At 56.5% G+C, this 24390-nt stretch overlaps 1 protein-coding gene across 2 annotated transcripts in view; it reads left to right on the top strand.

The window, feature by feature from the left end:
• PFKP (phosphofructokinase, platelet) overlaps nucleotides 1-24390 on the top strand; it is a 52391-nt gene extending 28001 nt beyond the window's left edge. The window contains exons 4-23 of one of the 2 annotated variants that reach the window (XM_060396878.1): nucleotides 95-284; nucleotides 1481-1646; nucleotides 2583-2627; nucleotides 2784-2892; nucleotides 4420-4515; nucleotides 5774-5866; nucleotides 6438-6563; nucleotides 8484-8548; nucleotides 8999-9068; nucleotides 9320-9466; nucleotides 9826-9896; nucleotides 11455-11542; nucleotides 12051-12203; nucleotides 17005-17157; nucleotides 18584-18748; nucleotides 19777-19838; nucleotides 20082-20193; nucleotides 21698-21797; nucleotides 23888-23990; nucleotides 24077-24390. In XM_060396878.1, the coding sequence (XP_060252861.1) occupies nucleotides 95-284; nucleotides 1481-1646; nucleotides 2583-2627; nucleotides 2784-2892; nucleotides 4420-4515; nucleotides 5774-5866; nucleotides 6438-6563; nucleotides 8484-8548; nucleotides 8999-9068; nucleotides 9320-9466; nucleotides 9826-9896; nucleotides 11455-11542; nucleotides 12051-12203; nucleotides 17005-17157; nucleotides 18584-18748; nucleotides 19777-19838; nucleotides 20082-20193; nucleotides 21698-21797; nucleotides 23888-23990; nucleotides 24077-24224 (2262 nt within the window). In that variant the 3' untranslated portion in view covers nucleotides 24225-24390. The remainder of the gene's footprint in view (nucleotides 1-94; nucleotides 285-1480; nucleotides 1647-2582; nucleotides 2628-2783; nucleotides 2893-4419; nucleotides 4516-5773; nucleotides 5867-6437; nucleotides 6564-8483; nucleotides 8549-8998; nucleotides 9069-9319; nucleotides 9467-9825; nucleotides 9897-11454; nucleotides 11543-12050; nucleotides 12204-17004; nucleotides 17158-18583; nucleotides 18749-19776; nucleotides 19839-20081; nucleotides 20194-21697; nucleotides 21798-23887; nucleotides 23991-24076) is intronic. The other variant, XM_027976807.2, reaches the window with a different exon arrangement.

Raw genomic sequence — 24390 nt, 5'->3', positions numbered from 1 at the left:
CTACGCCAAGTCCTGTGTTTATACCCAGCACGCACGTGTTCAGGGGTCTGTGCAGTTGGGAGGAGACAGATAAACAGGTTTCTTTCTCTTCCAGGGAGGGACCATCATCGGCAGTGCCCGCTGCCGGGACTTCCGTACTCGGGAAGGCCGCCTGAAGGCCGCATGTAACTTGGTTCAGCTGGGCATCACCAGCCTGTGTGTGATCGGCGGGGACGGCAGCCTCACCGGGGCCCACATCTTCCAGACGGAGTGGAGCGGGCTGCTGGAAGAGCTGGCCCGTGATGGTGTGTCTCTGTCGCCCACCCCTCCCCGTCAGCGCTCCCACTGCTGACATCCTGCCCCATGAACTGTTCCACAGGTGTTTGTTGCTGGCGGTGCTGCAGACCTCAAAGCTGCCATCTCAGGACTCAGATTTGTGGCTCAGATAATAACAAAAGTGATTATAAGAATAACATTTATTCCAATATCCTATGTGCCAGGCATGGCTCCACTTTGACCCTGGTGGTTTTGTGCCTGCTCAGGATAACCATCTGGAGCTTCTGTGCCGATCCCCGCTTTACAGAGGAGGGTCAGGGGCTCACACTGAAGCCACCTGGCCACGAGGGTGGCCCCGCTCACACCAGCCCTCAGACACCTGCGGCTGCCCCTGCCAGCTCCCCTGGGGTCCCTCCAGTCACTGGTGCAAGACTTGGTCCTCTATCACCTCCAAAGCTGTGTAGGAAAGGATGTTCAAGAATCCTATATATCCTGTGATTTTTATCTTTTAAATGTGGCTTTATGTAATTCCATTTTAATTTAAAATATGACCAGTGGAAACAAACTGAAGTAATATTAATAGCAACCTTGTGAAAGGCGTAAGCTTGAACTAAAGCGACGACCCACATGTTCTGTGAAGTCTGTCTGGGGAATGGAGGGTGCTCTCATGCCAGCACCAGGGGCCTCGTGATGCTTCTGCACCATGTCTGGTGTGAGGCAGGTGGCCATGGTGGTGACTTGGGTGGGGGGAGCATCGCTGCCCCCGCCTTGACCTTGACCTTTGTGGTCCATTTAAGCAGCTCTGCCAACCCTGGTGGTCTGTCCTGAGAATGCCAAGTACATCTATGAAATAATGGGGCCCCACAGGCCTGTCAGGAGTCAGGGTACCAGTTGTACCACATCCTTGAGGATGGGCTTCTGGCATGGTGACCTGCCACAGTCAGAGCCAGGCCGCTGTCAGACAGAAGTCGCATCTTTCCCCCCCCCCCCCCCCCTTCTCTGTGTGCACTCCTTCCCTGCTCCAGCTTCCGTTCCTGGGCTGGTGCCCCTGTCTGGGTGTCAGGTGACTGCTCCCGTCTGTGTCCCCGCCTCCACCTCCATCTGGCTCTTATGTCCGTCAGTGTGCAGGGTTAGGTCCCATGGGCGTGCCACGGTGGGTAGGAGATGCGTGTAGGAACACACGCTCCCCCACATCATCCTGGGCGTGCGGCTTGTCCCCACACAGGCAAGATCAGTGCGGAGCAGGTGCAGAAGCACGGGCACCTCAATGTGGTGGGAATGGTGGGCTCCATCGACAATGACTTCTGCGGCACCGACATGACCATCGGCACAGACTCGGCCCTGCACCGCATCATCGAGGTGGTGGACGCCATCATGACAACTGCCCAGAGGTGGGGGACGTGGGGACCCGCGGGAGGGGCTGTGTAGACCTCAGAGCCAGCTCCGGAAAGTTCCACAAGCCTTGTCGCTTGATATTAGAAACAATTTTGTACTGGTGCAATCAGCGGTTTTCCTCGTTTACTCTTTATTTTCAATTTTTAACAGTCACTGCTTTCTGATTGTAAAAGAAACGCATTTATTGCAGAGAATTTAGAAAAATGAAAAAAATAAGTCATGATTACGTCAAGTCCTGCACAAAGCTCCCCTGCAGGAATGGCGGACCGTAAAGCCCCAGGTTTGCACAGCCCTGGTCACAGCTGGGCAAGCCCCCACCCTGCACCCTCCTCACCTGGGGTTCCCGCCGATGGATGAGGAGTGACCCCGTGTTCTGGGTTGTAGGCTCAGGGCTGAACCTTTCCCATTACGCCCTCCCTGGCTCCCTCAGGCTTCCAAAGCACCTTCACGAAAGTTAAGTGAGAGATACAGTGGAACACGTGCCTCTGTCGTGGACGAGCCACTTGCCACCTTCTCAGGGCCACGCCTGGGGAACCGTGGCTGGAGACAAACCTCAGCCCCCGTTTGGGTTCCCAGGGTTACTGGTGGCAATTAGTTTCCTCTTTGTGGAAAGGCCATGGTCCTGGGGTGCAGACCTGACTCCTTTGCTCTCGTCTCCTGAGCTGATGTGGGGACATCCGGCCTGTGGTTCTGGCCAGAGAAGCCTGACTCTGCCCAGTGGAGCCCTCGACGCATGTCCTGGTGGTGTGAGCGTGCCTGGCATGAGAACACAACCAGGGGCGCTCACTGCTGCAGCCCCTTCACTCAGGAGAGCTTGAAACACACTCCCCATGGTGTTTGCTTGTGTGCAGTGTGGGTCGTATGAGGGGGACAGCTGGGGCCCTGCCATCAGCCCGGCCGTGCTAAGTGGACGTTCCTCTGTCTCTCTCCAGCCACCAGCGGACCTTCGTCCTGGAGGTGATGGGGAGACATTGCGGGTATGGACACATGGACGCAGTCAGGGTGGGAGGTCCCCAGGGAGCCCCACACCCCAGCTCAAGCATCCCAGGAGGGGCATGTCCTGTCTGTGGTGCTGTCCTGGGCAGGGGCGCCCAGCCCCGATGCCTCGTGAAACCCTCGCTCTCTGCCTGCAGGTACCTGGCCCTGGTGAGCGCTCTGGCCTGCGGGGCCGACTGGGTCTTCCTTCCCGAGTCCCCACCGGAGGAAGGCTGGCAGGAAAACATGTGCGTCAAGCTCTCAGAGGTAACTTGCCTTCTGCCCCTGTGGCTGCCGGCCTCTGGTCGCACTGCCCGGCCTGCGGCGTGGTGGCCGTGGGCATGTTCCACGTCAGGGAGCTTTCGGCCCGTGGAGGCTCTCTGCTCAGAGTGGCTTTGGGCTTGTGGCTGTGACCTGGGGGCGTCCCATCCGTCCACTGCCTGCTGCGGCAGAGACAGGCGAGGGAGAAGCAGCTGAGCTTTTGAGCTGCTCGTGCAAAGCGGGCGCTCAGCCATCCCTGGAAGAGGCCATGTGAGAGCCGGGGTCTGGGGAACACAGCGCAGCCGTCCCCTTGGAAAAGGGGCAGGAGGCCTGGGAGTTGGCTCCCCCCCGAGTCCTGCAGCTCTGAGCGGGCCGGGGCCCGACAGCTAGCTCCCCGGAGAGGGTCCCCTTCCCAGCGCTGGCCTCACTGTGGGTTTAGCTCAGGCCTTTCTTTTCTCTGTGGACTGTGCTCGTCTCACACTGTGGGTCACTGGTGTCAGGCAGATTTCCTTTGTGAGGCCTCACAGAAAACAAGGGTGGCTTTCAGGACAGAAACCCCACCCCAGTGTGTGGACTTTCTCTTCTCTTATTTTCATGACCATCTCATTCTGTTCTGTAGGCAAAAAATGGGAACCTATGGCAAAGGCCAGTTATCATATTCAGCAAGCACATAAACACTGCATGCGACCAGGACCCACGATCCATGAGACATGGCCGTCACCTTCAAGGTGATGGTTTCCAAGAGAAGATTTCCAGCAACTAATGAAATACGCTTTGACTCAAAAACTGTATAAGAGACTTGGTAAAGCCATCCCTTGGCTGGGAAGTTGATCCCTAGGTTGGGAAGATCCCCTGGAGAAGGGAAGACTACAATCCTAAGATATATTTTTTGCAATACTCTAAAGTCTGAATTATAGCACTGATTGGGAAGATCCCCTGGAGGAGGGATGAGCTACCCATTCCAGGATTCTTGCCTGGAGAATCCCATGGACAGAGGAGCCTGGCCGGCTGCAGTCCATGGGGTGGCAGAGCTGGGTACGACTGAGCAACTTGGCGCGCATGCACATAGAACGGGGACAACTCACCCCTTTGAGGCTGGAGTCAGCTGCACAGGTCCAGGGGTGACCGTGAGCACTGAAGTAACCCGTGAGCTCACTGTCCCTTACTTCTGGCCTGGGAATGTGGGCAGTTCTCTGCTTCGTGAAGGCCAGGCTGGGTCCGGGTTCCCAGGGAGATGACAGGAAGCTGTCTTCTGGGGGAGCCGGCAGGCCTCGTCTGTAGGAGAGACCCGGGAGTCCAGCCTCAGGACTCATTGCTATCTGGGGGTCCGGGTCAGAGGCACTGGGGGCTTTTGACCTCCTGCCAACCTGTCCCACCTTCTCACCCCAGGCGCCTGAACCTGCTCGTGTCCTTAGGAAGCGCTGCTGATGAAACCGCGTGACTGCGTGTCCCTGGAGAGAGCCCAATCAGTTGGGCAGAGACCCCCGTTCACAGTGGTTTAGGCATCTGAGGGTTTCTTCTTCCATCTCCTAGAACCGTGCCCGGAAGAAAAGGTTGAACATCATCATTGTGGCCGAAGGGGCCATCGACACCCAGAACAAGCCCATCACCTCGGAGCAGATCAAGGAGGTGAGTGTGCTCTACGCTGTACCTGCCTGACAGTGGGCGGTTCCAGCACTTGGGTGTGGTGAGGTTTGGAGCGGGGTGCTGTTAGGTAAGTATTCCTGTTCTTCTTAATGGTTGAAAATACTTTCATGATGACTGTGGCTTCACTGGCAGGATCTCGCAGCTCCTGACTTCTAGGGAGCCCATGCCTCTGGAATACTGTCAGGAGTATTCCCGAAGGCTCCAGGCTCTCCCGACAGAGACAGAGGACATGAGATTGGGCGGGGTTAGAAGGTTCCAGGAGCCAGGGGGTCAGCACAGTCATCCTCTCTCCTGCTGGAGCATCAGCTGAGCCTTACTCATGGAGGAAGTGCTCTGCTAGCCTTAGTGACTGCCCCTCCACCCCATGGGGGGCCAGCCCCATGCTCCTGTGGCTGCAGGGCTGCTTGTCTGCCGCTGGCTTGTCCAGCCTGGGAGGGACTGACTGGGCTCCCTGGTAACCCAGCAGGTTCTGGCCGCAGCGCTGGGAAACGCGCATGGGCTCTGGTGGAAGCTGCCCATGAGGGGAGACACGTTCTCAGCGTGGCTTTGCAAGTTGGCATCTCCGCCTTTTCTGTGCCCCCAACCAGCTGTTTACCTGGTGATTAAAATATCAAGAGATCTGTGACAGTTGTCTGCTGGTATTTACAGAAGTAATGAGTACGATCGGAGCAAAGATTTTCTTACCCACTTAACCTGAGATTGGACTGTGGAGGATGAGAGCCAGGGGTGACCATGGGGTGACCATGGGATTCCCACGCCCCAGCCCCAGCGTTTTCATAGAGTAAATGAGGGCCACTGGGGACATGGGACCTGGCCTGGCCACCTGGCTGGGTTCTCGCGGCCCTGGCCTGAGGGGATGCCTGGAGTTACTGTGCTGTGCTTTTCAAATACAACCTTACAAATTTAAGGCGATTCATGGAAAAGTTGACATTTTTATAAAGTATCCGTGCTTTTAAATACAAGCTATAGAAACAGTATTTTTAAAAACCTGTTTTAGTTACGTTCACTGGCAAAGTAGGAGAGACAATGGTTTTACCTGCAGTTAAAGCATTCTCTCTCTCTCTCTTTTTTTTTTTTTAAAGTGATTTTGGCAAGCTGTTAACATTCTTTCAGGAAGTAAAATTTAGAAACTAGGACATTCTTGCATGTAGATGTGCATAAACGGTATAGACCTTCTCCAGTTCCCAGCCCCCTGTCCTGGACAAGATGATATGCCTGGGTATGTCTTGTTTCCCTTCAGCTCGTGGTCACGCAGCTGGGCTACGACACGCGAGTGACCATCCTTGGACATGTGCAGAGAGGCGGGACGCCATCAGCTTTTGACAGGATTCTGGTGAGTGAGGCTGGAGCTGGCCAGGCATGTCCCAAGGCAAGGAAAGCTTCTGGGATCGCAAAGGGACCAGGTTGCTATGAAGACTGGGTGACATGGTGGAGCCATCAGTGAAGGACGTCTCTGCCTACAGTGCTAGATGGCTTTTCCCTGAAGTCCCTGGGAGACCTACTCACCAACGGGGCTCCTTGGCCCTCAGCCACCCACTGGGAGACCCCACCAAACATAGGGGACAACACCCAGAAGGTGGAAAGGCAGTGTTCATGTGCAGGTTCTAGAAATGGACCCAGGGACCACAGAGACCCAGAGTGCAGTCTCCATTTCCTGCTTTGCACGCCTCTGAGCCCCCAGCCCCAGTGGCTGGTTCTTACTGGAGTTGAGCTCTTTTTTGGAGTGGGGTTAGAAGTAAGCGGGGAGGACTGAGTGACTAACAGAGACTCGGGGCAGGAGAAGCTAGGGGGAAGCTGAGGATGCAGCTGGTCTTGTCTGAACCAGGCAGGCCTCTGCCTAGGACAGCAAGCTGGGCTCCAGGCAGGTGGAGGGCCAGCTCTGACCGTTGTGACGTTGTTTCCAGGCCAGCCGCATGGGGGTGGAGGCTGTGGTCGCCCTCCTGCAGGCCACTCCCGAGACTCCGGCCTGTGTGGTGTCGCTGAGCGGGAACCAGGCAGTGCGGCTGCCGCTGATGGAGTGTGTACAGATGGTGAGTGCGGGTGCAGGCCAGGTTCACTGCACGAGTGAATGAACTTCCCCAGGAGCCCCCATCCCAGGGGGGTGGACGGCAGGATGGGGGTGTCAGCTCCTGTCTCAGTCCTGTGACACAAGCAAGCCGCCTCCACGGTGAGTCTAGCCTATCCTATGGGGGGGCATCCTCTGGGCACCTGTGCACTTCCCATGAGGCTGGAGACAGCCCTGCAGGGACCAGGGTCTTCACAGGGCAGGAGAGGACACTGTCAAGCCTTTCTAGGGTCAGCCTCTCCCGCCCTCCTGTCCCTGAGACCCTCACATCTGTGATGTGACATGGGTTGGGGGGCCTTTCTCAGGTGCCACCCCGACGTGCAGTACCTCCTCAGGCCCATTTCCTGGTGGACTGTCCACTAGGTGAGGCGGCCGTGGAGTTGCATTAGAAATTGTTACCATTTATTTTTCAAAGTCTCTTCATGACTATGGATTTATTTCATCTTGTCAATGGCTCTGAGGTGTGTGTATTTTATAATGTGTATAGAGAGGTGATTAAGTCAAGGGACTTGTTGAAAGAAACCTTAGAAACGTACTTTCCAAAAGCCTGTGGCAGTAAATGAATCCTGTGTGTGTGCACGTGTGTGCATCTGTGTCTGAGTGTGTACATGTATCATTCATGTGAGTCAGTGTGTGCATGTGTGTCTGAGTGTGTGCACGTGTGTGCACATGTCATGCATGTTTATGAATGTGTATGTGTCATGTGCTTGAGTGTGCACATGTCCTGCATATGTGTGCACACGAGGATGTTTGTGCACGTTTGTGTCTGTGTACATGTGCCATGCATGTGTATGAGTGTGCAGGTGTTGTATGTGTGCATGTGTGTGTGCATTTGGCATGTATGTGTGCATGCTTGTGTGCATGTGTCCTGCATGTGTCTGTGTACACGTGCTATGCCATTATGTACGAGTGTGCGTGTGTCATGTGTGTGCACATGTGCATGTGGGAATGTGTGCACTTGTCTGTGTACATGTCATGCATATGTATGAGTGTGCACATCATGCGTGTGTGAGTGCACGTGTTGTGTGTGTGCATGTCACGCATGTCTGTGTACACATCATGCCTGTGTGAGTGTGCACATGTCATGTGTGCATGTATGAGTGTGTGCACGTGTTGTGCATGTCTATGCGTGTGTCGTGTGTGGAGTGTGAGACTGTGGCTCAGAAGAAGAGAACATGGAATGATGTGCAGTGGTTTTACTGTGAGCACATTTTTTCTGTCCAGTCTCTGTCTGTTAAGAGACAGAGGCGGCCGGTACCACTGGCTTGTTCTCCAAAGACCATGCGTCATGGTGTCTCAGCCTGACGGTCGCGAGGCCACAGCCGGCCCCTCCCTGACCAGGTGCTGCTCACTGGGTCTCTTCCTAAGGGCTGGGCGTGTGGTCATCACAACAGACGACAGCAGAACTAGGGGGCATTTTTCTTACCGCACAGCTTAGGAAACTGAAGTTCAGAGAGAGGGGTGACTCGCCTGGGATCCTGGGGCTGAATGAGGGAGTCGGTGCTGGACCCCAAGTGCTGTGGCTCCAGGATAGCCTGCCCCCAGCCCCGTCCCTCTGCCCCTGCTCCTAGGGAGCCAGCTGGTTTCTGTTTGCTCTTTCCTCACCAAAGTCAAAGGGGATTGTTTAGAGCCTGGCCTGGGAGACTCACCTCCTGGCCTTGCTCTCAGGGGCAGGATTCCTGAGATCTCAGGACCCACTTACCCGGGCAGTGCCTCTAGTCCTTTTCTACGAAGCAGGCTGGGTGGTGGCCAGGTGGTGTGGGCTCGCTGATCCCAGCTGCCGGCTGCAAGGTCAAACCTGAACGAACCTGGGATGGAAGGGCCCAGCTGGTTCTGTGTGATCCGGGGACACACTGAGTCCTGACATGTTCTTTCTTCCTTACAGACCCAGGAGGTACAAAAGGCGATGGATGAGAGGAGATTTAAGGATGCCGTGCAACTCCGAGGAAGGTGACTGTTCTGAAAACTGTTTCCCCAAAGCCTCTATTTGTCAGCATGTGCCCAGGTCGCGCTGCTTCTCTCTCAACATGAGAAGCCAGAAATGAGACAGGAGGCACTGCTTCTGCTGGTGGATGGTCTGGGCGGCTAATTAGAGGGAAATGTGTTTGTTTTTGTTGAGGTGGGATGTCGTTCAAAAGCTGAGATGAGAGAGCCTGACATGTGGCTGCTAGCATTCTAGGAAAGAAACTAGCTGCATCCTGGACGCAGCCCCCTCAGCCCCCTCACACAGCATCCATCCCAGTCTCTGGGACCGCCCAAGGCTTCTCTCCGGTCATGAAGCCCGCACTGCAGCCACCCACACCCCGTGCAGGCATCATCTGGGGACCCTTCTCCCCGGGAAAGCCCATCTGCCCTGTCCTGCTCTCTAGCCTGTGGTCCGACTCCGGCCTTTTCTTCCAGGAGCTTCGAGAACAACCTCAACACCTACAAGCGGCTGGCCATCAAGCTGCCAGACTCCGAAATCCCAAAGGTAGGAGACCCTGCCCCCATCCTCTCCCCTGCTTCTGGCCATGCCTGCGTCCTGCCCGGCTCGGTCCCTGCTTCGTGGAGGCTGCCCAGGGCCCCTCCAGTGCATCCTTCCCACCCCAGCCCAGCCGGACCTCACGGCCTGGAGCCCCCGCACCAGCCTCTCACTTGTGCATGCGCTCGGGGTGGAGCAGTGCCAGGGGGTTTGGGGGTGCACCTAGCCGGTGACCCCCACCGCCACCCCTTGACTTGCAGAGCAACTGCAATGTGGGCGTCGTGAACGTGGGTGCGCCCGCGGCAGGCATGAATGCGGCCGTGCGTGCCGCTGTGCGCGTGGGCATCTCTGAAGGACACAAGATGTTTGCTGTGTATGACGGCTTTGAGGGCTTCGCCAAAGGCCAGGTGGGTCCTGGGGGCGCCCACGGGGAAGGGCTTCGGTGGAAGGCAGGTTCTGGATCTCTGAGGGGGTGGGGACTGCATCTCTGGGATCCCGGAACTGGGACATTAGGTGGGAAGGGGAGCAGATGCATGCGAGATAGTGGAGAGGTGTGCTCGGGATGCTGCACCCCTGACTATGGGCCCTTGGGGTCCAGCTCAGGCCCCGGCTCCTCCTGCCTCTCAGGGAAAGCTGTTTCTTCATGTTCGACAAATCCTTACAGACACGCTGCCTGTCAGAGGCGCAGACTCTGAGCTGTTTGTAAAACCTTTTCCTTCCCTTTACTTGTTCACTTCAGCTGTTTCTCTCTGTGTTTGCACCTTAGATAAAGGAAATCGGCTGGGGGGACGTTGGAGGCTGGACGGGCCAAGGTGGCTCCATCCTTGGGACAAAACGGTAATTCTCTCATCTTGATCCTGACCTGCTCTCTGGGAGCAGGGTGCCACGTCGCAGGGAGAGGAACTGTGTGGCATTCGTGTCCCGTCTGGGATCCAGGAGGGAAGGGATTGGCACCAGCTCACATCCAGGCCACACTCTGGGGGCGACCCAGGCCAGGTGTGGGGAGCCGGTGAGATGCGGCCTCAAAGAGACACCAAGCGGAGGGCTTGGTGGTTCCTTGTTTCCTTGGTGGTTCTGCTGGTTCCTTGTTTCCCTCATCAGAACAAGCCCGTGGTGGCACAAAGCCCTCATCCTGTGTGGGGCCGTGCAGACACAGGCGCGTGAGCTGCAGTGACTGCGCCCTGCAGAGGGGCTAGATGTGGCTCACCATCCAGGGAGCCCAGCCACCAGATCCCCACCGCCCAAGGGAGGACCCAAGGGGTTCCGCACAAAACCGCAGGTTTCTGAACCGTGGCTGTTCCTGTTGCGGATACAGCGGGGCCCGGATGTGTTCCCGCCAAGGCGCTGATTTAACACAAGGCTGTTTGCTCTCTTATTTCTGGGAGCAGCCATCACTGCATGTGTCATGTTATATGGAAGGACAGTTGTGGGTACCTGGGCTCAAAGGGGCATTGGATTCCGCACGAGTGGTAGCCTGTCATCCAAGGGAATCGTCCCAGCTTCTGCCTTGCCCTGAAGCTGGGCACCCTGCCACCAGCACTCCGCGGAGCTGACCTAGGTGTCCAGAGCTCTTGTGGTCCTGTCCTCCCAGCGCCCTTGGGGATGGTATTGTGATGGTGGAGCTCCACGCAGGGGACAGTACCCCTTGGCTGCCTCCTGGGCCTCTTCAGACCGACTGTGACTCCCCAACTCATCTGTTTCATGAGCGCCACACCCCGGGGGCTGCTCTGGAGGGGTGGCTGGCAGCACGTTGTCACGATGCTTAGACGCTGGGGAACCCTCTAGTCGACTCCACATGCACTCATGTGCCCTGAGCACCCAGCCCTACGACTTCTTTACACCTTCCCTGAGCGGAGCCCATCCCACGTGAATCCTTGATGCCCAGGGGATACAGCAGAAAGGTTGGGGTGGGCGCTGGGTGGGCTCTCTCGACGGCCGAGTAGCCTTTGTCTCCTCCGCTTGCAGCCATGTGTGGACAGAGGGTGAAACGGGTTAAGGTGAGCAGGTGTGTGTGGAGGTGACTTTGAGTGAGATTACTCCAGATGAGGAGTGTGTAGTCTGTACATGACTCAAAAACTGGACATTTCCATCCAGACGATTACCACTGTGAACGTTTAATAGCTTCCGTGGTTCACCATGTCCCTAACCCAGGCGCTGGGATTTTCTGAGGTCCAGCTGTGAGGCAGCAGCAGAGTTTCTTCCCATTTTCTTTTGAAAAGACCCTCTTTTGAGATCTGACTCCTGGCTGCGCCCACTGTGGCTGGCTCCCCAGCCATGCTGTCCCCCAGCCACGTAGCCCAGGGTGCCTCCTGCCCCTGAGTGTCATGCCACTTGGCCTCAGAGGTTGGGGTGCAGAGGGGGCCCCGCCTGAGCTCACCCCCTTGAACCTCCCCAGCATCCTCCCTGGGAAATACCTGGAGGACATCGCGGCGCAGATGCGAACCCACGGCATCAGCGCTCTCTTGATTATCGGTGGATTTGAGGTATGTCTGCTCCCCTGCTGGCCAGCACTGCGGGTTTGAGAGGGGACTCCGCGTCGGCTCCCATGAGCACCCTGCCGTCTGCTCCTCATCGGGAGCACGGGCCCAGCTGCCACTGAGCACCGGCGATGCAGGACTCAGGGCCACTTGTACCCCCGACCCCATGGCTGGGCTGTCTGCTCAGTGAGTCCTCATGTCCACTGGGTTTCTGGAGATGACCCTCTCTCTCGAGTTGGAAGCCCATTGGTTACTCAGAGAGGAGGGAAGTTATGGGGCCAGATTATTATCTTTTAACTACCTGTTGGATTGTCCACCTTCGTTTTTAATATTAGCCTCATGATGACCTTGACGTTTCCTTTAAAGGAAACGTGAGAACCTCAAACAGTCAGACTCAAAGTCTGGGTCAGATGCTTGCCCGTGAGCAGCTTAGTCTCGCCCTGGGCCGACGCCCAGATGGCAATGCATAGCCACCCACCACCCTACCGGCCCCCACTCACACACTCACCCACAGGCCTACCTGGGGCTGCTGGAGCTGTTGGCCGCCCGGCAGAAGCACGAGGAGTTCTGTGTCCCCATGGTCATGGTCCCCGCCACCGTCTCCAACAACGTGCCCGGCTCCGACTTCAGCATCGGGGCGGACACCGCCCTCAACACCATCACCGACGTGAGTGTGGGCAGCAGGGCAGGGGCTGCGGAACTAACCTGGGGCGCCGGCCCGCTTTTATGTACCGTGTGCTGGAGACAGACTGGGCTGGGGGTCTGCTGAAAAGTTTATCTTTTTTGAAATAAAGGGACTTTCCTGGTGGCCCAGTGGCTAAGACTGCACGCTCCCGAGGCAGTGGGTGTAGGTTTGATCCCTCACTGGGGGGAATTACGGTCCTGCATGCTGACACGGCCGAAAAAGAGAGAGAGAAAAAAAAAAAAAAAAAGCCTGACGATCTACAATTCGGCCCCAAAGATTTTTCACCTCCATTTCCCTTTGCTGCAGCCAGGGTGACATCATCTGTACTTCATCTAGTTTTGAGTTACAGTGATGTGGATATTCGATTAAACCCACCCCTGTTGTTTTCTGGCTAAATTTTCCCCAAGCATATAACACATTATTGTGTTATTGTGATGAAACCTGGGTCCAGGGCCCTGTGCTGTGGCGTCTGAAGGTAGAAGCTGGACTGAAGATTTTGTGAGTTCATTCACTGACCTGGATCCTTTTAAACAATTGTCCTCGTCCTCCTGTTTGTGGACTGGGGACAATAAACCATATATAAAAGAATACTGATGGTACTTGAATGTTTTTTTATCCCCCTAAAGTCCATACATGGAGAAGGCAGTGGCAACCCACTCCAGTACTCTGGCCTGGAAAATCCCATGGACAGAGGAGCCTTGTAGGCTTCAGTCCATGGGGTCGCTAAGAGTCGGACACGACTGAGCGACTTCACTTTCACTTTTCACTTTCCTGCATTGGAGAAGGAAATGGCAACCCACTCCAGTGTTCTTGCCTGGAGAATCCCAGGGATGGGGGATCCTGGTGGGCTGCTGTCTATGGGGTCGCATAGAGTCAGACATGACTGAAGCAACTTAGCAGCAGCAGCAGCAGCAAAGTCCATACAAAGCAAAAATTATCAAAAATTTAAATCACACTTGGGAAATTGCTTGGGCATTTGAAGATCAGTGAGGATCAGAATGCATAACTCCTTTTTTTTTTTTTTTTTTCAATTTAGTGTCTAGAATTTTCTGGTAAATTCTTACATTTTATTTTCCTTGGGAGACACAGGCCTCGTGGCTGTATTTCTAGCTTTTTTCCCCTTAAACTAATGGGCATCAAATCTGTCTCCAGTGCCAGTAAATAAAAGAAAAGCTTTTACAGCAGGATGTATGCGATAAGCAGTGCTTGGTGCTGGTTCTTTGCTTTCCTGAACCTCTTCAACTTTCTGCAGTTTCTGTACTAAAAAGCCTTCCGGCGTGGCTTTGGCCGGTGTCCGCGTGCTGTACCTCCTCACCCCCGTGCCCACCCCTCGTGGCCCCGGGGATGCCGTCTGTGCTTCTGCTGCCGTGGGACTAACTCAACCTCTGACCGCTCGCTGCTCAAGGTCTGAGTTGAAAGGTCGTGTGTCACTTCTGCTCCCATGTAGCTGGGTCTGAGTTGCTCTCGCTACGCTTGCAGTAGAAGCATCCGAAGTTCGTGTCCTGATTGTCACCTAACGAGACCGCGGGGGTGGCAGGAACTCCGGGGGCGGTCGTTGGTGGGTCCTGACCAGGGTCGGTGTGTGTCCCCTGTGGCCTTTCACACACTCTCAGCAGGACAGGATGCTCCCACTTCTTAATCCCAGGCTCCTCTGCTACGAAGAATCACTTTTCCAAGTGATAGAGATTCTCTACACATGGGTTGTTGAAAATCTGAAAACCAGGACAGGTCTGGGGAAATTCCACGTGGTCCATCCTGCTTCCCTTCAAGAGGTTTTGAGATTTATTACATGGCCCTTGACATGCAGGCTTTTCTTTACGGGAGCTTCTTGGAGCCAGGGTCACCGTTGGTGACGGGCCAGGGCTGCCCCACAAACTGGGGGTGTTGCTCTGCTGCTAAGTTCGTGCCCAGTGGTCAGGCGGTGGTTGAGATGACCCTGCGCTGGACCTGCTCAGTGGGTCCTGGAGCTGGGGGATGGGAGGCCAACTGTTTCCCCAGCTTGTGTGTGTTGAGCCGCAGTGCAGTTGAGTCTCTCAGGAGGCTTGGGTTTGGCTGGCCCTCGGCTGGGCCGGGCACATTCAAGAAGGGGGCGGCCGGCAGGACCATGCTGGGGGAGGGCCCAAGGGTCATCGTTCCCAAGCCTCCCTGGGAGGCAGGAGGCTCTCCGGCTTCCAGAGCCAGCTCAGCGTCTGTTCGTCTGTCCGTCTGTCCGGTCAGCTGCGCTCTCAGGACAGGCCTCCGTGGCCTGCGATCTGGGGTCTGGATGTCCTGATGGTGGCAGTGCTACCTCCTGGCCTCGGGGACAGCCCCGGGCACCTCTTGCCCTAGCCGCTCTCTTCCGCTCAGAGGCCAGGGTGGTCTGGAGGTGACTTTGTCCCCAGGGGAGGTCTGCGACGTTGGACACTCTGGCTGTCAGAACTGGGCGGCCGGGGGTGGGGAGGTGGGGCATGGTGTCTGGTGAGTATCGGCCTGGATGCTGCTGACCGCATGATGTCAGGATGACCCCACAGCTGGGGTCCTCAGCCGGAATATCCCAGGGGGCCGAGGGGGTGAACCCCGAGGTGGCCTGGTGTCGTCAAGTGGCACATCCTCTGGACACTTAACCCTTGTCCTCACATGCCCTCCTCATCAGTCTGGATGCTGAGCTTACGGATGCATTCCTGGAAACAGATCCCAGGGAACTTACTCCATCACGAGGTCCCGGGGTCCCAGGGAGGCGCTGGTCCTCAGGGCTCGGGTTCAGAGAGTCTGAAGCCAAAGAGGGGGCTGCGTCTCCTCCTCTGGGCCGCGTGCTCGTCCCCTTTGGAGCCTCAGCTGACGTGAGCTCGGTGCTGCCCAGGTGGCTGGCTCGCTCAGCATTGCCCCCAGGGCCCCGGGCTCATGTCCTGGGCAGGGTTCTCCTGGCTCTGAGTGTCTGTCTCATTTTCCAGAGATCAGAGGAAAAGCAGGGAGTGATGGAGGTCAGAGAGAGGGTGGGAGGAATGCACAGGTGTAGAACTGCCGTCAGATTTCAAGGTGCCGGCGCCCTGCCCGCCCCCTATGCCAGCTGACCTCACCCAGAGCGTCCTGGGGGGTGCAGACAGCTTGGGAGCCCGTCTAACCACGGGACTTACGACCCCTCCATCCAGCAGGCATCCGGGCAGCCCCATGGTGGTCCTGAGCTGCATCGGGGCTGGGGAGGTACCCCGTGGGGATCCGGGCTGGACTGGGTGGGGTGGTGATTGATGGTGGTGGGGCACGGGGCAGATGAGCAACCCCCTGACCTTCCTCACGGCTGCTCCCTGGACTCACCCAGCGTGGGCTCACTGTCCACACGTCCTAGGGCCATAGACCCAGAACCCGGCCTGTCTGGGAGTCTAGGGATGGAAGAGGCAGGGCCGGCAAAGAGCCACGCTCTCTGGAAAGCCCGGGTTGTCCTGCCGGGAACTTCCCCGCACAAGGCGTGGGAAGTGGCTCCAAGTGGGAGGAATAAAGACAGGGCAGAGCCCAGGTTCTGCGAGCGTCTGGCTATGGGGCGCTGTGGCCTTAGGGGCGGGTGGTGGACCGGGACACTAACAAGTCACTTGCACTAATGCGGAGGAGGGAGGTCTGGGCCCTGGTCGTGTGCTTGAGAGCAGCCCGCTTTTCTGACATCAGAGCCCAACTGTTTCCCGGGGATCCCGAACCCTCTAGGGCTCTCTGTGAGGGTCACATGGCCCGGGCAAAGGGGACTCCGCGGACGTCTGCCTCCCCATCCATCCGGCATTACCTCTCCGAGGGGTCCCAGCAGCCTGGCCCCTAAGGCCCCGCCAAGTGGCCGCCCACATCTCCTCCTGATGCCAGAAAGGCCTGGCTGCTCGTCCACCACTAACCCCGTGCCACCTTGGCCCTGCTCTGCTGCCCGCCTGCCCTGGCCTGTATCCTCTGGGCCTGCACCAGAGTCCCCCCTGCTGGTCTCCCCTGCACCCTGAGTACCCCCCTGCTGGTCTCCCCCTGCACCCCGAGTCCTCCACTGCTGGTCTCCCCTGCACCCCGAGTCCCCCACTGCTGGTCTCCCCTGCACCCCGAGTGCCCCTGCTGGTCTCCCCTGCACCCTGAGTACCCATTACTGGTCTCCCCTGCACCCCTAGCCCCCCTGCTGGTCTCCCCCTGCACTCTGAGTTCCCATTACTGGTCTCCCCTGCACCCCGAGCCCCCCTGCTGGTCTCCCCCTGCACTCTGAGTTCCCATTACTGGTCTCCCCTGCACCCCGAGTCCCCCTGCTGGTCTCCCCTGCACCCCGAGTCCCCCTGCTGGTCTCCCCCTGCACCCCGAGTCCCCCTGCTGGTCTCCCCTGCACCCCGAGTCCCCCTGCTGGTCTCCCCTGCACCCTGAGTCCCCCTGCTGGTCTCCCCTGCACCCTGAGTCCCCATTACTGGTCTCTCCTTGCACCCCGAGCCCCCCTGCTGGTCTCCCCCTGCACCCTGAGTGCTCACTACTGGTCTCCCCTTGCATCCCGAGCCCCCTGCTGGTCTCCCCTGCACCCCAAATCCCCGCTGCTGGTCTACCCTGCACCCTGAGTCCCCCATGCTGGTCTCCCCCGCACCTGAATCCCCATTGCTGGTCTCCCCCTGCATCCCAAGCACCCCACTGCTGGTCTCCCCCTTGTACCCCAAGCCCCCTGCTCATCTCCCCCTGTACCCCAAGCCCCCCACTTCTGGTCTCCCCCTGCACCCTGAGCCCCCCCAGGTCTGTCCCCTGCAGCTTCCTCCCCATTGGCCGTCATGGATGTGGGTTCCCTGCTGACCCGCCCCGCTCTGCTCAGGCTTTCCAGAGCTTGCTGGAGCTGTCGAAGAACCGCGACAGCCACCCTGAGTTTTGCATCCCCGTTTGTATGGTGCCCGCCACCATTAGCAACAATGTCCCAGGCACAGATCTGAGCATAGGCTGCGACACGAGCCTGAACGTGATCGTGGAGGTAAGGTCCTTGCATTTGCTCAAGGAGACGGCCCGTCAGGTCCTGTAGGGTCTGTCTTTCCCACTCAAGGAGAACCGGAACGGGGACCTGTTGAATCTTCCAGGGCAAAGGAGCCCTGCTGCTCATCAGCTCGGGTTAGCACAGTTTCCTCCCAGCCTGTCTTGAGGAGCCCACCTGTGCTGACTCTCAGTGGCCTGTTCCCTCGGGGGCTCTGGGTGAGCCTGCTCCTGCCTACCAGGACAAAAGCCCCGAGCTGCCCCCAGGTGACCAGCGGCAGTGTGGTGCTGGAGGAGACAGCACGCAGAGCAAGGGGGTGGACAGAGGGACGCGGTGCTGGGGGTGTGAGAGTCCAGTGGAGCCCGGGTCACAGGAGGGCGGGGAGGAGACGCCCTTCCTGGGGGGCTTCACCCACAGTCCCTCCCAGCCCCATCCAAGTGGGGCCCCAGCAGGCCGGTGTCACCCAGGCTCCGAGGGACCAGTGTCTCTGAGCCCTGCCCACCTGGCATCCATAGGTACTGACCCTCACCCATTGGCACCCTGGCTGCCTGGCCTGTGCCGTGGGCTGTGGGACCCGTGTCCTCCCCCACTGGGGACCCCCAGAGGTGCAGAGCCCCCTGTGCTGGAGGGTTCCTGTCTCAGCTGGGCAAAGAGCCCTGGTAAATGGCAGTTGAGCACAGGTTAGACAAGGAGGCTGTCACCGGGACCTCTGCCGTCGAGGCCAACGGGCACATCTGGGTGGGGGTGAGACTTGGGTGCTTGGGCCTCACAGGAGAGGGGCTTTTCCGGCTGGTGGTGATAGCTGCTGTTCTGGGTCAGGAGGGGAGCCCACAAGACCTGCAGCCCAGGGGGGTCTGTGCATCCCCCACCCTGAATTCCTGAGACAGAGGCCAGGCAGGCAGGTTTTAGTGCTCCAGTGCCAAGTGAAGGACCCGTGGACACCACAGTCCTGTGTGTCTCCCCACCTGGCCGGGCACCCCCAGGCCTGAGCACCGGGAGGAGGAGACGGGCACTTTGACGTTGTTTCTTTTCCTGTCTGGGCTCCTGGAGAACGTGGAGCTTCCCAGTGGCTGAAGTGCACCCCGGGTTTGGATGAGATCAGTCTGTTTTGGGGGAGGGTGGTGATCCATCACAGATGCTGGAGGGGTCATCATGGGTGACAGAATGGGGCCTGTCTGAGGATCACAGTGCTTGTTCATGTTTAATCCAAAGTCTTGGAACGAAGGTCCCCCCGCTGGTGGTGGTACACTTTGGTGCACAAAGTCTTCCTCCCGCCACGTGTCCCCGGAGTGTTTCAGGAGAGAACAGAGCAGGGACATGCCTGCTGACGAGCCCAGAGAGGCCAGGGCCTAGGGCACAGCACACCGCCCGAGGTCAGGGCCAGCCATGGGGCGGTGTCCGCGTCTCCTGACCGTGTCCCCTCGTGCAGACGTGCGACCGCATCAAGCAGTCGGCCAGCGGGACCAAGCGGCGCGTGTTCATCATCGAGACCATGGGGGGCTTCTGCGGCTACCTGGCCAACATGGGGGGACTGGCGGCTGGCGCAGACGCTGCCTACATCTTCGAGGAGCCTTTCGACATCCGGGACCTGCAGGTGCGTGGACACGGGGCCCCAGGGGTCGCTGACCGACAGGTCCAGGGTCTCAGGAAACACCCCACCCCCCTGCCACATCAGACACCAGTGAGGCACTAGAGCTCCATGTGCAGGGACAGGGTGACCCCTGGAACAGGTTCCAGGGCACCTGCTGCTCGTACCCCGAGTTTGAAACTGTGTCTCTTACATGCTTACCTGGGAAGCAGTTAACGCCCTCCCTGGAGGCCCTACACTTGCAGGGACACGGATGTGCTAGGCGCCTGGGGCCTTGCCGGCTCATGGCCACCATGTGCAGGCCTCGGGTGCGCAGGCAGCCAGAGCTTGGGGTCCCTGTGGGTCTGAGCCAGGGGAACTGTGCAGCAGTGGAGGACAGATCCCCGCCTGAAGGAGCCCCTGGTCGCCTGTGGCCCAGGACATAGGGAGGACGACATGGGGAGGGCCGCCCAGTGCCCCCGGGCAGGCTTGCTCCGGCCAGGATGCAGCCCAGGGGAGTGTCGCCCCCAAAATCAGGACAGGAAACTCACAGTCCGCCTGCTCTTCTGCAGCCGGCTTCCTTTGGAACCTGTGCTCGTGTGTCCTCGCTCCCTTTTTCTTGCACACGTCCTCTCTCAAGCCGTGTCCTTCCTTAGAAATCCTCCTGCCTGAACGTGCCTGTTAGGCAGGGTCAGGAGTCTGTGTAAAGCCAGGTGACAGCCGTGTTCCTCTGAGAGAGCAGGCGCGGGCGTTGGCCGGGGGCCTGGGGAGCAGCCTTAGGCGAGCGCACGGAGCACACAGTGAAGTGACCAGGGGCCCGCTCCCCTCTCAGGCATTGCCTGCGGACACCGAGCGGCGCAGACGCCATGACCCCCTCCCCCCGCCCCAGCTGTGGTCTCCACATGCTGCTGTCCGCAGTGGGAGTCACTAGCCGGCACGTCACTGTCCACTGTCCCCTCTGCCACAAGGTCAGCTGAGAGCAGCCATGCCGGCCACCCTTGGGGCAGTGCCTGGCACACAGCAGGCGCCTAATCACAGTGTCCTGGCTTTCCTAGTCCAACGTGGAGCACCTGACGGAGAAGATGAAGACCAGCATCCAGAGGGGGCTCGTGCTCAGGTAACAGCCCATGGTCCCCGAGCGCGGCTGCTCCTCCTCTGCATGGTCTCGCTCGCTCCGTGTTCAGACCAGCGGGCGTTTAAATGACTCAAGGGCCATTTTTAGAGATCCGGTTTTGCTTGGTCGTCAGTTTCCGTCCTTAAGATTCTTTCAGTGGTTTCTGTCACAGTGACGCCGCGGTGATAAAGCAGCGAGGGTGGCATGGGTGCCGGGGCGGGACGACCCTGGGCTTGTGTGTTGCAGGAATGAGAGCTGCAGCGAGAACTACACCACCGACTTCATCTACCAGCTCTACTCCGAGGAGGGCAAGGGCGTGTTCGACTGCAGGAAGAACGTGCTGGGCCACATGCAGCAGGTGGGCCGCGGGCGGGGCACAGCCTCACGCCTTCTCTCACTTGGATGGCCTGTGTTAGCCGTTTTGCAAAAAGGAAATGTATTCCTAAGTCAATTCCACAGTGATTAAAATTGGCATCTGAACTATGTTATGAACTATGTTTAACTATGCTGTTAAACCAGTTATCAGCCGCCTCAGGAACACTTTCTGTTCTGACAGTTGAGCAGATAGGCTTTGTCAGAAAACGGTCCACCTCCATATACTTAGTGACACCAGTTAAGTGGAAAGATGCATTCAAATTAAGTACTTGATTCAGTCAGTCAATTCAGTCACTCAGTCCTGTCTGACCCTTTGTCACCCCATGGACTGCAGCACGCCAGGCCTCCCTGTCCATCACCACCTTCTGGAGCCTACTCCGACTCAGGTCCATTGAGTCAGTGATGCCATCCAACTATCTCATCCTCTGTTGTCCCTTTCTCCTGCCTTCAATCTTTCCCAGCATCAGGGTCTTTTCCAATGAATTGGTTCTTCGCATTAGATGGCCAAAGTATTGGAGCATCAGCTTCAGTATCAGTCCTTCCAATGAACATTCAGGACTGATTTCCTTTAGGATGGACTGGTTGGATCTCCTTGCAGTCCAAGGGACTCTCGAGAGGCTTCTCCAACACCACAATTCAAAAGCATCAATTCTTTGGTGCTCAGCTTTCTTTAGAGTTCAACTCTCACATCCATACATGACAACTGGAAAAACCATAGCTTTGACTAGACGGACCTTTGTTGGCAAAGTGATGTCGGTGCTTTTTAATATGCTGTCTAGTTTGGTCATAACTTTTCTTCAGTATACTTTGATTCAGTATCAGGCTTTCATACCCATTTAAACTGGAGTGTCAGACAAATGACAGTTCTTTGAGATCTGCATGAAATCAGAGCGATTTGGACAGAATCTTGGGGTATGCACGTCAGCACACCCCAGACAGGGCAGGCAGTTGGGGTGGAGTCGTGGGACCCGGTCCCCTGACAGCAGGCCTGCCCATCACCACCTTTCAGTGCTTGTCTCAGGAGCTTGTAGTGCAGGGTCCACAAACCCACTGACTGCCCTCAAGTTACACGATGGCGTGTGTGGTAGGTGTGTGTAGGTCTTTCTGAAAGCAAGCCCACAGAGTGGGCCAGCTCCTTAAGAGAACTGTGACCCTTCCCCACGGCCTCCCCAAACAAGCTGAAGAGGTCCTGATGAAGATGCTGATGTGAGGAGGATGCTCAGGGTCTGGCTGATTAAAAGCCACCTCCTCAGGAAGCAGAGACACCTGACTGGGGGGTTTTGGCTGCAGGAGTGACAGGGTTTCTTGTGGTTTGGTCCCAGTCACGTACAAGGAGATAGACTCCCAAACTCGTATTTACAAACTATAGAGTTTCTTAGAAATAGGACGTGAATTTTGTTAGTCATTGTAACTTCCGTTCCATTTTAAAAGCTAACAGCCAGGAAGGTGCTGGTGTCTAACTCTCGTGTAACTCTGACCAACCACAGGGTGGGGCACCTTCTCCGTTCGACAGAAACTTTGGAACCAAAATTTCTGCCAGAGCCATGCAGTGGATCAGCTCGAAGCTGAGGGAGTCTGCGGGGAAAGGTACCAACTGGTGGCAGGCGGCGTGGGTTGGGAGGGCTGTGCTCTGTGCAGGTGTGTTTCTGCCCCACGTCCATCTGGCTTTGGGCTGCATGTGACTTCTGCAGCTGCTGCCTGTGACTTAGGTTATAACTAGGAATAAATGTACTTAAGGAAACAGAATGCTAATTACTGCAGGAGGCACTCCACTCATGTAGGAAGAAACTGCCCGCTCTGAGGGTCCCAGACCTACTGTGACCTTCCCTGTTTCTCTGCTGTGCTGACGACGAGTTGGCTTTTACCTGACACTTGGCACCTTCCATTATTCCTTTATGGCCTCTCTTTTTGGGGAGGACAGCAAGGGACGGGGAGGCACCTGGACAGCTTCCTCCCCGGCAGGTCCTCTCTCCACCTCTGAGCCCCTCCCCAGGGCAGCAGCCCTGCGATCCTTCCTTCAGGGTCTGACTTTGCATGATTAAACCTTCAAAGGCTCTGGTTTTGTGGTTTACCTGAGGGGAGCTGGTCTCTGCTATGGCCTGGAACCCACCTGGCCCTGAGCAAGTGGTTCCAGGGTCACAGCCGCTGCCCAGGCCCAGCGAGGCCAGTTCCCCAAACCAGTTTCGCCCACCACACGCTCACTGGTGGGACCCCACCCTCCCTGGGGCTCACCCATCCGTGTCACCTCTGAGCTGTTGCTGTGATGGTGGGTATCCTGTCCCCCTGTGGCTGGCCAGAGGCTGACCCTCCAGGTCAGCAGGGAGACGGCCAGGCCCCTCCTGCTGGTCCAGCACTCATTTATTCTGTTAATTCTTCCTGTTATCTGATTGTTTGGGCTGTGTTATTTCCTAGAATTTAAAAACATTTTAAGAATTTTTGATATTTTATGTTGGAGAAGGTCCATGTTTTATATTCTGTGAGTCAAAGGTTGCAGATACGTATCTCCCATTTGGCAAACCCTGTCGTTTTCTGTTATCTTTTTATGAAGAACTCTTAATTTAGTAATGTAGTCGGTTTTTTTTAACTTTGTCGTTGAAGGTTTGAGCTTTTTGTTACTAAAATATTCACCTTTTCCATTTGGTTTTTAGCCCACTTGAACTGGTATAACATTTAAAGTCTAATTTTTTTCCATGTGAATAATTACTTGGGTGCTAGCCACTGAAAAATCCATTCCCCCCAATCTGCAGTACAATTAATCTCCATCCAAGAACAGGAACCCAGAAACCTAAGGGACTGTTTCTGGATTGTTCAGTTCTTTTTTTGGCAGTTAGCAATCTTGCCAATATTCCAGCTTGGCGAACAATTACTGTCATCAGGTAGTCCTACCTGGGCTTTCTCCCATTTCAGCTACTCCTGACTCTTTGTGTCCATCAGTTCTGTTGGATTTTTGGAGGTGGGGATTACATGTAAATAACAAATTACATAAATAACAAGTAATCTGGAAGAATTGACATTTTAAAAATATTTATCTTCTAATTCATGAACAATTTAACCTCCATATATTAGACCCTTTGCTACTAAAGCACTGTTTTCCATAAAGCTATTGACTGTAAGTTTATTCCTGACTTAGTGATTTTAAAAAATTCTCCCTAATATTTAAGTGAAGTCTTTCTGCAACTTATTTGCTGATGGTCTTTGGTGGATACTGGATGCTCTGATGTTCACTAAGAATTGTTTCAGTCATGAAGGCTAGGACACACTTTTGCACTGAATGAGATGGATGGTCCCTTGAATTTTCTTTAGCTGACTTGCTCATGTTACACTCAGCTTGTCTGTTCCCCTCTGTGTAGAGGGCTGACTTGCTCTAGCATCCTAGAGGCCTGGGGGTTCCCTGGGGAGAGCGTCTCTAAGAGTCCTGATCTTGGATGTTCGATAAACCTCTGCCTGTGTCCTGGCTGTGCTTCTGCGGTAGGGAGAGCGGACGGCTGCACGTCTTCCATGTTTACAGACCTGCTTTTGTCTGAATCTGTAAAGTTTGGCATGAAAATACAGAATTTACCCTCTCCTCTGCAGTTCCTACAGCTCTCCGTGCCCCCTGCTCTCCAAACCCTGGTAATTTGTGCCAATATCTAGACCTCACCTCTTGTTTTCTTACATCATCTTTCTACCTTTCATAGGAAAAAAATTTTTAAGTGAGGACTCTGTGTGTGTGCTGGGAATCAGCAAGAGAACACTGCTGTTCCAGCCCGTGGCAGAGCTGAAGAAGGAGACAGACTTCGAGTAAGCACCTGAGGCCAGGGGCGGGGGGAGGCCCCCCGGGTGGGCCCTACCCTTGCTCAGCCTGGTCCCCCCCGCCACCCCCGCAGGCACCGGATCCCCAAGGAGCAGTGGTGGTTGAAGCTGCGGCCCCTCATGAAGATCCTGGCCAAGTACAAGGTCAGCTTCGAGGTGTCGGATGCCAGCCAGCTGGAGCCTGTGCAGCCCCATGGCGCTGAGGAGCCGGCCGCCATCTAGTGCCGCCCACCAGCTGTCATGGTCCAGTTATTTATGAGCACTTTACGCGAGCATCGTCCACGTGATGCCTGACCCCAGGCCCTGGCACACGGGCCGCCTGTGCTGTCCTGTCTCCTGCTTCACAACCTGCGGGTCCCGCAGAATTAAACGTTTGCTACAATTCCAA

The sequence above is a fragment of the Ovis aries genome, chromosome 13 (assembly GCF_016772045.2).
Source record: "Ovis aries strain OAR_USU_Benz2616 breed Rambouillet chromosome 13, ARS-UI_Ramb_v3.0, whole genome shotgun sequence".
In the NCBI taxonomy this organism is placed as follows: domain Eukaryota; kingdom Metazoa; phylum Chordata; class Mammalia; order Artiodactyla; family Bovidae; genus Ovis; species Ovis aries.
This window is presented reverse-complemented; position numbering and strand designations above follow the sequence as displayed.